The sequence below is a fragment of the Diplotaxodon limnothrissa genome, linkage group LG11 (assembly GCF_057381915.1).
Source record: "Diplotaxodon limnothrissa isolate DT_005_m linkage group LG11, D_limnothrissa_male_GT1.1, whole genome shotgun sequence".
Lineage (NCBI taxonomy): Eukaryota > Metazoa > Chordata > Actinopteri > Cichliformes > Cichlidae > Diplotaxodon > Diplotaxodon limnothrissa.
The window spans coordinates 30,891,740-30,909,043 of NC_140606.1; the positions used below are offsets into that span (position 1 = coordinate 30,891,740).

The 17,304-nt window shown below is 41.6% G+C and overlaps 2 protein-coding genes across 4 annotated transcripts; both read right to left on the reverse strand.

Moving 5' to 3' along the window:
- Positions 1–736: 736 nt before the first annotated feature.
- colq (collagen-like tail subunit (single strand of homotrimer) of asymmetric acetylcholinesterase) lies at positions 737–9,329 on the reverse strand. Of its 3 annotated transcripts, none has more exons than XM_085365793.1 (17): positions 9,158–9,329; positions 8,538–8,647; positions 8,210–8,317; positions 7,343–7,387; positions 7,162–7,188; positions 6,263–6,334; positions 5,931–5,993; positions 5,819–5,845; positions 5,684–5,728; positions 5,566–5,601; positions 5,361–5,441; positions 5,159–5,255; positions 4,465–4,595; positions 3,198–3,317; positions 2,947–3,073; positions 2,736–2,838; positions 737–2,640 (listed from the first exon to the last, which is right to left on the reverse strand). In XM_085365793.1, the coding sequence occupies exons 1-17, from the start codon at positions 9,252–9,254 to the stop codon at positions 2,571–2,573; spliced, it is 1,359 nt and encodes a 452-aa protein (XP_085221919.1). In that variant the 5' UTR covers positions 9,255–9,329; the 3' UTR covers positions 737–2,570. The 3 variants fall into 3 exon arrangements, with proteins under 3 accessions (XP_085221919.1, XP_085221918.1, XP_085221920.1); XM_085365792.1 differs by having other exon boundaries at positions 2,947–3,088; XM_085365794.1 differs by lacking the exon at positions 7,162–7,188 and having other exon boundaries at positions 2,947–3,088.
- Positions 9,330–10,465: 1,136 nt separating this feature from the next.
- Positions 10,466–16,974, reverse strand: hacl1 (2-hydroxyacyl-CoA lyase 1). Its single transcript, XM_085365795.1, has 17 exons — positions 16,793–16,974; positions 16,470–16,574; positions 16,340–16,380; positions 16,167–16,247; positions 16,020–16,092; positions 15,868–15,945; positions 15,653–15,747; positions 15,431–15,543; positions 15,216–15,351; positions 14,270–14,375; positions 14,013–14,096; positions 12,951–13,052; positions 12,626–12,780; positions 12,345–12,503; positions 12,150–12,257; positions 11,853–12,039; positions 10,466–10,738 (listed from the first exon to the last, which is right to left on the reverse strand). Exons 1-17 carry the CDS (start codon positions 16,841–16,843, stop codon positions 10,706–10,708), a joined length of 1,707 nt encoding a protein of 568 aa, XP_085221921.1. The 5' UTR covers positions 16,844–16,974; the 3' UTR covers positions 10,466–10,705.
- Positions 16,975–17,304: the final 330 nt, after the last annotated feature.

Consider the following 17,304-nt stretch of genomic DNA (forward strand, 5'->3'; position numbering starts at 1 on the left):
GGATACAGCTCATAAGTTAATTTGACCTTACTTCACAAATGGTAAACTTCACTTGAGGGATTCTTCTGTGACCACAGCTCATCTTTTCATTACAGAGCCAGTAAAATCAGGTCAGCCCTTGAATTTCAGTGACATTTAGTGCCACACTGGGACATTTGTTTGACAAATGTGATTGCCCCGGTCAGGGCACTGCACATGATGGCATAAATACACCAAGGTAAGGTTTTACTCTGGCATCTCGGTAGACAAATTGCCCTGATGTGATTTAGAAGAGGAATACAGCATGCTAATACAGTTATATGGTCTCATCCTGCTTCAAACATCTTGGTTGCAACAGTGGCCAGCTGGTCTGTCCCCAACCTGTATCGCTGTGCCTCATCTCCAGGCACAGATTCAGCTCTGAAAGGCTTCATTAAGATGGAATAAAAAACCGAAAAACCCATTGCCACGTCTGAGAAACAGCAAGAGTTCACTGTGTGGTCTGCTTTGCATTTAGACTAACGCAGCACTCAGCAAACGGCTGACTGCTGCGATACTTTGATGTCCCCCTTACTTTTTTGTCTGAGTGTTGTATCCTAAGAGAACATCAATAGCCTCTCCATCAATACCAGTTAGGTTTGGGTTTTTTGTGTGTGTGCTTTTTTTTTCCAATAACAGCAGACATGACAAACCGCTAACCAAGGTTTAAGTTTAAATAAAGAGAGTGACTTAAATATCACTTTTATTTGATCATTTTTTAAATAGTTCACAACTACTGTAAAAATCATATCAGAGTATTAAAACAAAATGAACTACCCCAGTCACAATGCTTGCTACGCTTCATAAAGCCTTACAGCACGTCACCACATGCACGTTTCAGCATTGCTGTACATAGGCAGTCTAAGATAGAACACAGCAGCACAGGCCACAGACACGACACTCAACATAGTTTCCAGAACGGTACTCGAGCTTTGTGCATGGCACAGTTCATAACTTTAAGGTTTGTCATTCATACAGTGCTTTGCTTCTCTCTGAACAGAGCAAGACTGACAGTTCTTAAGACACCTGCTATGCTGATGAATGCAATGATGATTTACAAAACGGTATTTGACAAAGGTGAAGCATTAGCAGAGTTTCACAAGCATGCGGACACAATATATTAACAGTCTTCATCTTTTGATTGCTTTTGTAGGCTTTATAGACCTGACTACATCTAGGTATGTCTGAGAAAAGGTCTCCCTTGGCACCGCGACTCAAAGAGTAGCTTATGGAAAATGTCAGCTTATATCAGCACAGTCATTTTCAGCATTTGTGCCCAACACACAGCGGACTACACCTACACTGTTAAGTTTACTGTTGCTGTATATACTGTAAGACAGAAAGACTGGATAAAGAGGTATCAGAGTATTTACAGTAATGATCAGAAAACTGACTGCGATATGAGTTCCTCTCCCTCCCCCCTTTAGCAGCTACAGACTAGTCCAGCCCTTCCCGTGCACCGAGAAAATTAAGGACATAACAGTTTCAAGCCTTCGTGTACAGTATATTCCATTTCTCACTGCAGCACAGGAGGGGAAACTGAATCCTGCAGTACTGCGCATTGTTGATGCGTTAAAGCTTTTGCTTGAGTTGCCTCAGTGTACAGTGACTGCTGCGTAATTTATAAAGAGCAGTAGAGGATACCTGTAAAAGGTGCTTTGTTTGTTGAGCTACATTACCTGTTAGCTAGTTCCTGAGAAGATTTGAGGATTTATTGAAACCTTGTCCAGACTAAATGTCCCTGTCAGTACGGTACCACCACAAGCTAACAAAGCTGGGTCAACTTCTAGGCTTCAAGCCTCCTGGAGTAACAGTCTCACTCAAAGATTACAAGTGCATAACTCGCTATATATACAGTATGTAGTGCACTATAACCACCTCTATCTCCATCCCTACCTTTGTATCTCGACGTGGTAGTGAGAGGACACAGTACGAAAGTTGTTTTGACAGTAATAAGTAAACTGATAGGTTACATGCTTTGATAGTGACAGCTGCTGTCGTGGTTTTAGTAATCCCAGATACATGCAAATGCTGTGCACTGTCATTCACACTGCAGTAGAATACCTCGGGCCATCGCTCTGGATGTCCTACTGCTTGTTATTCTCAACAGTAACTGGGTCAAGATTAATATGCCTCTGTTCCAGCTACTGCTTCTCTGCAACATCGTCCACTGGTACGCGATTGAGGCTCTCAACTGTTGCGTTGAAAGGCTGGTTCGGGTCCAGTTGGGCATGTTGAGGAAGCCAGTCCAAATCCTTCTCGTTAAGACAGCGTGCAGTCTTCCTTTGCATTTCCAGTGTGCGGATTTTCACCTTCAAAGACTCAAGCTATAACCTCCGGGATATGTGGCATCTCAGCAGCAACACAGATGAGTTTTATGTATGTTTGTATATTTCTAGGTTTTGTTCTTTCTTTCATAACAGAATCACTGGCAGCCTCCGTGTTTTTGCTTGGAGCATTGTTGTCTTTTCTTTTTTTTTTTCTTTTTTTTTACATGTTAAGTCCCAAGCAAATAACACACAGAGGAGCCACAGCACTGTCCAGACAACTCCTCAAGTAAAGTACTTGCAGTTTGTTGAGTCAATAGTACAGTATCTTGTGCACTTGAGGTGACCATATGACCTACAAATCATAAGAAAAACGTTTTCAGGGTCAAGTTCATAACCTACATCTTTTCATGCAGTACAAGGTTGTGTACCCAAATGCTGTATGCTTACCCTGGAAGATATGAATTACATGTCTGGTATCCAAAGTCTTTTCCATCACACTCCTCAGCCCCTTCATAGCGGTATCCGTCTCCACAGTAGGCATGTTTACACTCTATGGTAACATGAGACAGCAGGGGCACAGGGGGGTCATGTTATATGTGCACAGCAAAGTACAGCTAATGAACTATAAAAGGACCGGTAACATAGATGCATGACTTACTGACGCAGCCATCGGTGACAACTCTGTTTTTGTCATCACACTCCTCCCCGGTGGAGATCTGCACTATGCCGTCCCCACAGTAACCTTCATCATCGGGGGCATTTTCCATGGACTGGTAGGGCGTGATCTGGAATGGAAAGGTCTTTTGCAGAATTAAAAAAATGTGAACATAAAAGGAAAAGGCTGTTTGAAAGTCAATATCTATTGTTTTTTTTAAGGACACATTGCATTGTTGCTACATGCATTTATACCTGGATTGGCAGCCAGCCATCAATGTCTTTGAAATAGAGAGATCTCTGGTCTTTACGGAATGCAAGAGCGTTATCTGTGCGGAGGCGCTCCAGTTCCTCCTCATTGCTCACCACAAATATCTAAATAAAAGGCAAAATAATAGGGTTCCGTGCATTTTAGCACTTTATGAAATAACATTGAAGACCATCATTTGTCATCCCAGCTGGTAACATTTGTCTGCAAGCATTATCTATCTCTCCTGTAAGTGTACTTTAACCTTCCTTTTATCTTTCAAGCTTATTTATTTCCAGTTGTGGTCTAAAGTTTAATAGATTTATCACAGGCATGATGCTTTTAATGATATCTTTGAAGTGTTCTTTTTCTGGATTGGAATGATTGTACAAAATCTTCTTTTTTTTTAAATTTTTGTATTTTGTATTTTCTCTAATCCACTCACAGCCAAAAGTATAAATAAAGGTCAAATATATACTTCTAACTTGATCCCTAACTTCTCGCTAGTTATCATGATTGACCTCAAAAAGGAGTTTCTCTTCACTGTCTTTGTTTTATAGCAGTCATTGGATTGACCAATACTTGGAACAATAGGAAAATCCAAGGAATTCTGTGAAGGTCTTAGAAGGAGACTTTTAGATTTATACAAGTTAGGAAGGTCTCTTGAAGCCATTTTTAAACCACTGCAGATTTTAAGATTATCAGTTCAAACAACTTATTTGGATGTGTCACTGCTTTGTCCAAGAAAAACCAAATGTCATCTGCAAAAACGTTTTATGGTCAGATCAGATAAAGATTGAGCTATTTGGCAAGAATACCAAGACATATGTTTAGAGTAAAGGTGAGGCTTTCAAAACTAAAAATACTGTACAGGCTGTCAAGCATGGTGGTGGTAGCATCATTCTGCAGGGCTGTTTTACTGCCAGTGGTACCAGTAAATTGCACAAAGTGGATGAATTTTTTTTTTTTTTTTTAGCTCAAATCAAGAGCTGAAACAGCCTTCCTAAAGCCATTAAAGGTCTATGTTGTACAATCACTCCACCCTGGAAAAAGAGGACGGCACTGCCGTCATTTAATGCACTTCCAGAAAGCATTCGTTTGCAAAAGGTTATTAAAAAGCTACAATTACCATGGCATCGATGCCTATGATGAGCTGATGTAAACTTCTGACCACAACTGTATTACCCTTTGAAACTCTTTACATTTTAATTTGGTGGATTTTTCACTGATTTCACAGATGATTCTATATTTGACTGCAAACCATTCATCTCTCACCGCTGGCACTTTGAGATAATTTCCTGTAGAGGCATAATTTTCAAATGGAGGACTACTCAAAGAGCTGCAGCTACACTTTCCAGGAGGCCCTGGTGGACCGCGCGCACCCTTTGCTCCAACCATGTAGACTCCTGCATATACAGGAAGAGGGGGAGAAAAAAAGGAAGGATAAACAAACAGTGGGTCTATATTTAGTCCAAAGTGACAGAATATAGCAGCATTAATGAGTTGTGTACAGCCTACACAAGCTGATATAAATACCACATGTCAGTCTAGCGTCTTTGATTTATCAATCAAGAAGCAAACACAATCAGGATAATTCATACAGGAACTTGATCAAGATAACAAATGTCATCTTGATGATGTGCTGACATAATATTTGTAAAACTGTAGGCTTGCCATCTGTCAATCCATTTTAGCCACATGATGTCATGCTGAGAGAATCCTGTTTCAGCTCGGGGGGATTCGATTTCTCCGGTGCTAAATAAGACTACTGGTGTTACCTCGTACACAGTTTCAAAGTGGGCTTCCTTTACTCACCGGGCTGCGAGCTTTCCCTTCTCACTTTCAGCACAAGTTTTCACGCGCTCACAACGGAAAAAAACACACGACCATCCACAAACTAAATCTCTCCAGCAAACACTTAATTATGACCACAGTTTTCAAGAGTTTTAAATCTACTTTGGGATTTCACCTGTTGCAGGTGGACCAGGAGGGCCGGGGTGGCCTGGAGGTCCCTGCGGGCCTGCTGGCCCTATAGGACCAACGCTTCCTGTGTCTCCTTTCAGTCCCTTAAATTCAAAACAGTGCAGGGTCATTTCCTTACACCACATGTCAAAAAGTACAACTGTCTTGCTATCACTACTGTAAAACAGTGCAACCCACAAACTCCTCACCTGCTTGCCTCTCTTCCCCGGTCGGCCAGTGGGTCCTCTGTTTCCTGAGGTTCCAGGTTCTCCTTTTGGACCCATTTCACCCTCAATAACAGAAAAAAAAAAATCTATATCAGAAAAATTCTGAATTCAAATACATGAATTTAATTGGTTAGCTGGTTAACACTGTAAGGCAGAACCCTTACTGGCGTGAATGAGGATTACTCACTTTTTGTCCAAGCATTCCTGGGAAACCCATTGCACCCTGCGAGTGAGGAAGAGTACGTAACATGAATTCAGAATTCTTACAAAGTGTATGTACAATTTTCCTGATACACTCTCCCCACCTTGTCTCCTTTCATCCCATTCTCGCCACGGTCACCTCGGGAACCCTGACAGAGCAGATTACATTCATTTAGTTTACTGTCAAAGTAGTTAATCAATAAATCCTACGGTATTTACAGCTGAATGGTGCCACTTACCTTTTCCCCTTTATACCCAGGTAAGCCCTAGGATTAAAGATTTATAACAAGCATGAAACACGATGAAACAAAACTCACTAAAGATCACTAAACAGCATATGTAAAATTTTACCCTCGGCCCAATTGGTCCTCTGGATCCAGGCAAACCCATCAGCCCCGGGTCACCTTTCTCCCCCTGACACAAAGGTAAACATGAATAACCTGAATGAGCTTTTGTCTTTAAAACAAGAAATGTCATATGCGGACATTGAACGTTAAAGGTTCTTTTATTACGTTTACAGTAAAGCGTTCACCAAAGGAAAGGCTGTTTGCATGTTACATAACTGGTAATCCAGGGTTTTAGTTTATTTGACTGCAAATCAGACTTGTGTAATAAACCATTCTGGTTCTTATTGGTCTCATATATTGACATATTTTATAAGATCTACATTATGACTTACTCACTTTGGCCCCACTTGGTCCTGACCATCCTGTTGGTCCTCTTTTCCCAGGAAGTCCAGGAGGGCCTGTCCGACCCTGACAGGAGACATAACTGTTTTTTAAGTTAATGAAATCAGAGCCTTTTATGCCTGTTTGAACACACACACATATATATATATATATATATATATATATATATATATATATATATATATATATATATATATATATATATATATATATATATATATATATATATATATATATATATCTCACTACAGCATTTTTCAGACGCTGCTGCACATGTAGGGGGAGAATGGCTTTAACGAGCCCTGTCACTTTGCTCTCTTTAATTAAATGATGGGCTGTATATAGAACAGGAGTCTGTGCTTGTGGGAAATAAAATGATTAATAACCTGGCTGAAACACTAAGCTAAATTGCTCTGCGGTGCTGCAAAGCTGCTCAGTCAGGCCGCTTGCAAAGTGAAGCTCCCCCATTGGACAGCTTTGATTCATTTAGGAGGACGCTACTCTTCTACCTGTGCTCATCACATAGTGTGTCCCGAGCTTTCAATAAAGCTTTATGTTAGGAGAAGGAGGACCGTCGGACAGGCTAGCCTGATGCGGAATGTTGATAGGGAAGCAATATGCTCCGCTTCGGTGAGAGAAACAGACTGAGAGCATGTAAAGTCCCTCAGCCACAAAAACAGCCTGTCTCAGCAGCCCTGCACCCATTTGCCTCCTGTCAGTGTGTCTGTTCTGCCTCCTGTCAAGGTTGTATATCCTCACAATTTCGGGATGTACACAAGCAGGCACTGGCAGCACTGTGACTTACAGCGAGCGAGCAGGCGGAGGCATTGTATCTCATTTTTTGAGTAAATCCACTTAGCAAAGAACATGGAGTGATTAATGGAGACTCTCACCTTTTGACCAGGTCTTCCTATTTCTCCCTGACAACAGGATGTGGAGGAGGGGACAAGGACGGCAGTCATTTAATGCACTTCCAGAAAGCATTTGTGTGCAAAAGGTCAGTTGCACTTTAGCTTATTAGAATAATAAGCAGACAGTCTAGTTTTATCTAATTTCGATAAGTACACTCCTTACCTTTTCTCCTTTAGGCCCTGCTATCCCAGGTAATCCAGGGGGACCCTAATGAACATAAAAAGAAAACATTAGATTTGTGCTATATGCTCCTAAATCACAGAGATAGCCATCTAAATTCATTTTATTGTCCACAGCATCCCACCACAGATCTGTTCTGTTTCTGGAAGCTGCAGTTTCAATTAGCTAAAGGCTGAGTGGCCACTATTGATTTAAAAGCTGCCTTGTGGGCCTCCTTTGATAAAGAGAAATGCTGCTGCGGTTGGACCTCTGATGAGCAACCGCAGCAAAAGCTTTAACAATCAGTTGGTAAATCTGCTTTCACTTATGAAATGCTGGAACACAGTGGAGAACAGTGGAGCAGGTTGGGTTATGAGGGCCTTTTGAACCGAAAGGTCTTTGCATCTTTCAATCACTAGAGAACACAAACACCTGGACACAAGCATGTTTTGGTGAGCCCTGGAATTTACGCGACCCAGTGCTCGTTTCCAAGCAGACAGCTCTTCAGACAGTTTCTGAGAATGATGTGTGGGACACTGGCAGCCGGTGGAAAAAGGCTATTTGTGTCTCAGCTAAAAGTGGAGCGTTAATGGGTTGCTGTGTTGCATGGGCCAGAGAAATCCCCATCTCCTGCTATACAGGAACTATCAAGTTGGAGAAGACATGCGGTTAATATGTAGTTGGGGTACTAATTTTTAACACCTTAAAACTACGTAGACTCCAACATGAAACAGAGACTGACGCTTTAGTTATAGTGGTGATGAATCCTGTTACATTATGAGAGATTTATTGGAAGAGTCCAATAACAGTGGCACGGTTCCAGATACAAAAGTATAGCCATGATGTTTTAGGAATAGCCTGGTTTCCCACCTGAGGTCCTGGGGGGCCAGGAGGCCCCGGAGGGCCTGCTGGGCAAGAAGAAACTTTATTGTTATTGTCCACATCAGACTCGCGACCACCACGGGAATTTCCATCACTCTGTAAAATATAAATAAAGATGCAATTCGATGACTTCTTCGGTCTTGACAACATTTTCAAGAGCAGGTTTGATGCTATTCATACAGTTGTTGACATTAAATTCGAGAGACTCTTGACCAGGGGTCAAAAGGCTGTAAGAAATGTGGTGTTTTTGGATATAAATCAAGGACATGTCAATAGTTAGAGATTCACAATAGAAAGTCACATGACTTTGACTCACATGAGGGTAGAGGCGCCAAAGTGAAGGGGGTGGAGGAAACAGCGGTGGTGGAGGCGGACTCACTAAACAGCATGGGTTGAACCTCTTCTGCTGATCCGGTGATCTGAGAGCTGCGCAAGGTGGGCATGCAGTCACAAATTAAACAGGGTATCAAAGGTATATGAAGCCAGGAAGGTTTTTTTGTGTGTTGTTTTAACTTCTGCACCCGCGATAATGAATGCGAGATGAGAAAAACTTCATTTACGACAAATTAAGGCGGGACAGATCAAAAATTTGACAAACTGAAGCAATTACAGCATGCTGGAGCAGCACAAGCAACAGAGAAACAGGTGCAAACTATCAAATCATGACACCCATCCAGCAGAATTCCTAGCACTGGACGGATATGAAGCCCATGTGCCTCTCACTGAAGAGCCGGAGCTGTTCTCGCTATTTATAGAGGCCTTTCCAACCTACCTCATGGACAACAAGAAAATAAAAACAAGGGTATTATCATGAGTGCCACGTGAATCTCAAATTGAGACTTTCAGAATCCGTGCTTTTGCAGCTCAAATCCACCAGCTCCTGTGCACGCACAGTACAGTATACAGTGTTCAAGCTCAGGATTAAAACGCTCTTACCTGCTGGGAATGAATCAAAGTTGTCCAGAAAAGAAGGCTGAGCCAGGCCATAACAAAACCACAATGGCAGATACAGTCCAAGTGTTAGAAGAGTCATGCTGCTCCGGATAGTTGCCTGACTTTATTTCTGATCCACAGCAGCTCTCACGCTGTCTTTTTCCACTCCCTCTCTTCTCACTGTCCTCTCTCTCTGCCCCCTCCCTCTGCGTTCACTCTGCTGTGTCTCCTTTACGCCCTCAGAAGAGGGTACGCTGACCAATACCCATTAAATCTTTCCTCTGCATCAGTGTGCACTAAAATTACAGGAGACAGCCTGCCAGCTGCTCCTGGTGCCAATATTAGATCTCTACTACTGCAGTGGGGGGCTTTTGTTATTGTCTCTCTTCAGGGAAAGTTGTGAGACTCCCTGTGTGCTTTTCTGCAAGACATGCTGAGAGCATTCTGAATGAAGATGTCAATATGTTACAACTTTCTTAGATGTATCAGTCTACAGTCTAATTATGTTTAGATGAATGTGTTTTTTTGTGATGAAGTACACTGTGCATCAAGTTATTTAGTGCGCACTATACTGCTGTGGCAAGTCTTTTACACAATGTCAAGTGTCTGCATTTCCAAAGGACCTAGAAAAACAGACTCCATTACTTCTCAGCAGCACTTTAACCTCCTAGGACCTGGCGTCCACATGTGTGGACATCACATTTTGGGTTATTTAGACTAAAATACTCAATTTTGCTCTACATGGGCCTGATATCCACTTACAAGGACATTATACTGCTACTGTTCTATCAAAATTTTAAACGAATATCCTCATATGTGGCTCTGATTTTTCTTAAAAACAAAATAAGGTAAAAACAAAAATCTGGTAATTCTTTGTTTTTACATTCATCGGGCCCCAATATGCCCAAATATCAAAGAGAAATTAAAAATGCATGCTGGGGAAGAGTTCAGGTCCTAGGAGGTTAAGATAAATTATGCTTTTTTCTTTATATAAATTACAAAAAGCAATCATGTCAAGCTTGCAACTTAAGAGATACAAAGCAATGCAATTTTCTACCAAATTATTTTAGCTTGCATTGCTTTTTTTGTTGCGCATTTAGGATTTTTCAGACAAGTTGTGGAAAAGGATACAAAACTTATGGAAATGAGAAAAATCCTGTTGATTTCATCTAAAGTTTCCCCATTACTGACAAATCTCTACATTCAACTGTAAAGATTAGCTGGTTCATTTGCAAAAAGAAAAAAAAGTTTGTCAAATGCGTTTATTTTCTCCTTTTCTCCAGATTTAATTTTATTACATTTCATTAATGTAGGCAATACTCAACAGGGCAACTCACAGTTGCAGTCCAGATTAAGAGGGGAAAAAACTGACATAAAGAAACAGCATGCACTCTGTGTGAAATGTTTTATTGTAGTCATATTTTTCATATTATTCACAGTATAGTAATAGCAAAATATTAGATTAATTAATGGAAACAACCAGAAAAACAAAAGCAGTTTGATATTTTCCAGGAGAAAACCGTCACTGCTGTTCTGAAACGCTCTGGAAATCTACAGGTTGGAACGTGTGAGCCAAGGAAACTCCTGCAAACAGACAACACAGTGTTTATATTAGCTATACAGTGTAATAAGATCTAGAGGAATATTGTACTGTAATGGAGATCTAAGCAGTAAAACAGAGGTTTTTCCAGGTAATAAAAATTAACTAAAAGTTTTCTTCAAATTTTCAAAACTAAATCTTGTCAGCTTCAAGTCTGACAGGAATGAATTAAAGTTGGGTGTCGAAAGGTAAAGGCGCAACACTAAAAGTCAGGGACAAGTCTTTCTGCTGGCACAGCCGTGGAGCTCAGCGCTGTGGATACATTACTCAATACAACCTTCAACCGTGTCTGCAAAAGGTTGCGTGGATACGTTCAACATAAACACGGAGGGCCTTGCTTTCTAATTATGGGAGCCCTGAAATAGAAAGGTCAGGTTGGTGTTAGGTGGAGGGATTGTGAGTGGAATACAACAGTTCTGGTGCACCTGGAGCAGGAGGATTACAGCTCAGCGAGGCATGTTGGTAACATAGCCCTCAAAGGATGAGGAAGAGTCAAGTAAACATGAAGCTGTTTATTGTATGCAAAGCAGAGACCAAAGAAACACTGGATTAAATCAGGCTTGGCTTTACTGCTGTGTCTGCTGGTGTCACTCAGTCTCTTTATGCCTTCTGTGGTGCACCAGGACCAAATACTAAAAACATTCTGTGATCTGATTTGCAGCCTTTTGTCATATAGTACCGTTTATAGTCTGCAAGGACTCAGGGCTGCAAAGGTGTAAAACATGCTATGAGATGAGATTTCTGATATGAGTGATATATGTCAAGTCTTTATTCCAGACTGTGTTAACATGTTCGGACCGCCTTAGACCCTCCATGTTTCTCCAGTGTACGGCAAACGCTCCACAGCGCAGAAGTCCAGATATTTGATAGAGCCACAGAGATGCTCTGACTATGGTAGGAGTTGTTATTACAACCGTGACCACAAGGTGGAGCATTATTTTTCTAGAGTTGCCTGTGCATGTAGAGAATTTTACTCCAGGTGCACCTGGGAGACGCTCACCCTCAAGTCTGTCTGGCAGGCAAGACGTGGTTAATGTTGTTGCATACTTTATAAACATGCAGACTCTATAAACATGTGCTCCTAACAGTTGTAGTTACCTGCTGCTTCCTGTCTGAGGAAGGGTCAATGAGCACATTGATGAGACTTGGTCTCTCCCAGTCACTCAGGCTAAGCTGTAAGGCACTGCGCAGCTCCTCCACCGTCCTCACCAGCAACCCTCGACCTCCGAACGCCTTCATCACCTCATCATAGCGAGCGTCAGGTAGAAGGGACACGGGAGGGGCCCTACAGTGTGACGATGTAAGACAACTTTTGCTACGTCATAGCATAAGACATCAATAAAAACTATCAGTGAATTCACTTTATGATCATTTTCTCAAAAGTATCTCACTCACACAGAGGTCAGCTCTCCCATTTGTTTCATTGCTTTCCATGTTTCAGAATCTACTCCGCTGTAAATGCCGTTATTATTGACCACAATAACAACCACGGGTAGGCTATACCTGATTTACAAAACACAAAGAGAAGAATGTGAAGTCAATAGACGGTTAAACTGCAAATACTGAATAGAAACACTGGACTCAGTTCACCTGCACATGGTCTCAACCTCCATACCAGAAAACCCAAAGGCACTGTCTCCCTCCACACAGACGACCCTTCGGCCGGTGTTCTGGCTCGCCTCCACAGCAGCTGCTGCGATAGCAAACCCGAGACCTACTCCCATTGTTCCAAAAGTGCCTGCATCCAGTCTGAACATCATCAAGATTAGTTTACAGCAATCTAATAGATATACATTAACTCACAGTTTAGTCTAAATTGATTTGTTAGCATAAAAAAACAACAAAAAAGTCAGTGCGCTTGACTGGCTTACCTGTGTCGAGGTAGGTAGTTATTTAACATGGTGCGTCCGATGTCCATTGTGTTTGCACCCTCGCTGACAATGATGCAGTCATGTGGCAGCAGCTGGGAGATGCGATGAAACACTGTGTAGTAGTTCAAGGGCACTGTAGACTGTAGAGCAAGTGCCTATTGGCAAGAAACACAAAAAACAGAGACAACATCTAAATGGATTAAATATATAATTTAATGTCATCGGCAGGCTGATACAGTGTAACCATGCACAGAACAACAATGTAAGCTTTCCATTGGTGGTCCAAATTCTAAGGAAGGATTAGAAGAACTTTGGTGAAACCCACCTTTGATATTTTTGCATTAGCAGCAATCTTGCTCTTTAACGTGCTCCACCACTCAGCGTTAGAGGGGTATTTCCAACCATCTCTACGGACACACAGTAGCAGCTGAAGAAAAAAAAACAAAAACACTGCTATTACAGTTGAATGTTACTGTACTCGTGTCACTGATATAGAGAATATAGTCGAGCTAAAAATACAGCACAAGACGTTTCAAAGAAATCATCTGGTCCTTACCTGGTCTTAAAATTTGGTAGATGCAACCTCAGAGGAAGAACAACCCCATGACATTTAACACAATGTAATCGTAATAAAATGCAAAAGCAGTCTTGTGAATGTCCTCACTGTTTCCATAGGAACTGAGAGAGAACGTAGAAGCCAGGTGCTGCTAATCAAATGCATTTGATTAACTGATCATCAGCAAGTGGTCGTGTGTGAACACAATGCCGAGGAGGAAAGACAACACCAATCTCAGCAAATGTTGCTGTCCATTAATCTGGGAATGATTATAAGGCCATTTGCAAACAATTTCAAGTCCATCATCGTACTGTGAGGAAAATTATTCACAAGTGGAAATCTTATTAACAAATTCACCCCAAGGTCAGACCATGCAGCGCTCAGAGAAACTGCAAAAAACCCAAGAAGTACATCTCAGGCCTCAATTAACATATATTAGCAATTCAAACTCCTCTGTATATGAAATACGCTTTGTTTTTGCCATTTTGCTTTTTACAGACATATTTTTTGTCGCATATTTCAGTCTGAAAATTCAGTGAGAGGAGCAAAGAAAATATAAAAACAAACAAAAAACTCTGAACAAAGTGTTCAGACCTCAGTGTCGTCAGGCTTAAAAACCAATGATTAAAGAAGCCATTAAGAGCTGCACAAGTACAACCAGATCTTATGCTATAGTGAATTATCTATGAGAGAAAAACATAGTTCTACACAGGTTCTTACCATTAGCGCAAATGTTGATGAAACAGGTTTGCTTTTGATTCCTAAATTAACGTTATGGGAAAGACATCAAAGAGAAAGATGAGCCAATGGGCTGAGTTGCTGAAAATGTACCTGAGTGGCAACAGCACTGATATCTCCAAGGAGAGCAACAGCTGGCCTCACGTTATTGCCCATCTCCTCAGCACAAAGGTCAACCTGCAAACAGATCACAGTGGGGTTATATCATTACAGCTTTTGCAGCACCAGATTTGGCAAAACTAACTCTCTCATGACAAGGCAAAAGATTAACAACCAAATAGACTACTAGCTTTAAACCAGATCTTTTAATGCTGATTTTTCTCAAACCATAAACTCGGTCATTTACATACCTGAATGATCTTAACATTAGGGTTAAATCTAGGCGAAAGACCAAAATGGAGCATCCAATTTAGCCTGGCTCCAAACAGAAGTATGACATCAGCCTGGAGAAGAGCTCTGGGTAACAAGGGAAAAAATACATAAAAAACAAACAGCAGAAGAGGTCAAACAATGGATTCTCATTAAACAAGACTAAAAATTTTAGATCCTGACTAGTTAGAAGATGCAGAATTTAGGAGCCAGATAGATGACCATGACACAAATGTTTGTTTGCCATCTAAACATGTACTGTCAACTATTCTTGGCCTAAAAAATATAGAAATAGAAACTTCGTGCCACTTCTCCCTTAGGCAGAATGTTTTTCGATCCTAATAATGCATATAGAAGGTGAATTTTGTCTTCTAGCTAAAAACACATTCAAAATAGGAGCTGCACTCAAAACACATCCGTCTGTCTGGATGTTAGACTGTTTTCTTTTTTGAAAAATCTGACCATCGCTTTTGAAAAACAAGTACTTTTATAAGTGTATTATTATACACTTACCTAACACTTCATTAGGTACACCAGTTCAACTGCACATTAATACCTAACCAGCCAATCAGTTGGCAGCAGCTCAATACATCAATACAATCATCAAAATTGTAAAAATGTTGCCCGGTCTGATGAGTCTGGATTTCTGCTGCAACATTCAGATGGCAGGGTCAGATTTTGGCACACACAGCACAAAGGCATCAATCCATCCAGCCTTGTTTCAACTGTTAATATCAACTGAGCATTGATTAAACCCCAAAGCCTGCATGGGTATTGCTGAGCATGTCTATGCCTTCTACTTCAGGAAGATTAAAACACACTAAAGTTACAGAGTTCTGCTGGACTACTCTATTAAGGAGAAGCTCTACAGATTGTTACAACTTTGTCTGGTTACTACCAGGTGTGATTGTGCAGTGTGAGGCTTACCTTGAGCGTGCAGCAGCTACACAGTTGGCATGGTCATCAGGAAGAACCCCTTTTCCCATCGGGGTGGGCAGGAAGGGAAGGCCACTCATTTCAATAAGCTCCCTCAGCACAGTCTCTGCTCTGCCGTAGGCTGCTCCTATTGGCGGAAAAACACAGGTTGGTTAGGCTTAGTTAATTTGAAAAGAGGTGGCAATTGCTTCTTTTGTTTCAGTTACCTTTGCCGATGATGACCAAGGGTGTCTTGGCTGCTTTTAAGACAGATATGGCTTCTGTGACTGAACCCTGGTCAGCCAAACTCACTGGTGGAGGCGGACAGCAGGACACCTCTCTGAGCGAGAGACACACTTCTCTGAGAGTCTATACACCTGATGTTTAACGAGTGATACTGTGCATAAAAATGTATTTATTTATTTTTAAATCCAAGAATGACAACAAACCTAACTTTGCTCCTCTCCACTTTAGCATTAACCATGTCGCCTGCAATATCCACATAACAAGCACCTGGACGCCCATAGATGCTTGTGCGGACCGCCTGTGACCAACCAAATACCAGAAAACTTTACACAGACGTGATGAAAATAATCATCATCATCCAGATCTGTTCGATACATTAAAAGAACAAACAGACAGTGTGAGGGCATTGTTATACAACCTTCTCTATCACTGAGGGGATGGCTTCTAGACTGCTGGGTCTCGCTGAAAACTTGCTGTACAGGCGGCATGCTTCCACCTGGCAACATGGAGAAACAGAATCAGCGTAGAGAAGCGGTGTCAGGCAAAAATCCACATCGAGACACGTGTTACCTGAGGAAACTCCTGAAAGGCTCCTGCAGTTTCCTGATTTCGATCCGAAGACCCTCCGATAACAACCACCGGCCTGTGCAAAGCCAGCATCACTTCATAAACACCTTGTTAGTTGTACAGTACACAGCAGTGGTTATGGAGTCATACCAGCAGTTCATGTTGGCATTGGCCATTCCACCCAGGGCATGGATGAGCCCAGGTCCAGAAACCACAAGACAGGCCCCTGGTCTGGATTCAGATAACCACAGGAAACAGCAACATGTGAATAACAGTGCTGGGCACCAGCTGTTCACCTTATTCGGTACAGAATTAGATTTTACCTCCCAGTAATGTATCCGACGGCAGACGCTGCATAGCACGCCTGTTATGCGACAGAAATTATTTGATGTCAGCATGGCAGTGCAATGCTTTTGTTAGGGATTACTAAGGTTGTACAAAACAACGAGTTACCGCTTGCTCGTTGCGCATTCCTACGTATCTGATTCCTGCAGCCTGAGCAGCCATGGCCACTTCGATAATCGGAACTCCAACTATCCCAAACATGTAGTCCACTTTCTGCAGGGAGATTGGTTGAACGTTGGATTGAACAAGTTTTGTAAAAAAGTAGCATTATTAATAAGAGGGGGAAATGCTTTTATGAAAAGTTTAGTGATCCTGACCGCACCGCACTTGGACTTTGACACATTGCTCAACAGTTACATCTGAGCAAAGACACAAACAGGGAGAATATTTCTGTTGGAGTGCCACATGTTTGCAGACGACGTCATTCCTACCTGAGCCTTTAGAGACTCAGCGATGAGCTGAGCTCCTGTCACTTCGTCCATGACCGTGAGGAGACAGCAGGCAGCGCAATGTCAAACCGCACTGTCACAAACCACAAGGTGAGGCTGGACTGCGACTTGAGCAAGTTTGCATCAGAGCCCTTGAGCAAAGGTCTCTGCTTGGTTTGTTTTTGGACCTGCATCCGCCCCCTTACTTCCACTTCCGAGTTACGAGCCAATCACGGGAGCCAATGCGTGTGACCTCACGTCCTACCGAGAAGTGCAAAAAGAAATTCAGTTGTGTAGACTAGATACTATATTTTATTTAGTTATTTCTAATAAATATTAGAATCTAGAGTTTAAGCATAGACCTTGTAGTCGGTCTTTGGTTTAATGCATCATTTTAAATAAATTAATAAATATGGATGGAACAGAATCATGCAGCTCTTTTCATTGGCTGCCAGTAACATTTCTACACCATAAAAACAGCAGTTGTATGATTTCTATATTTGTATGACAGAATA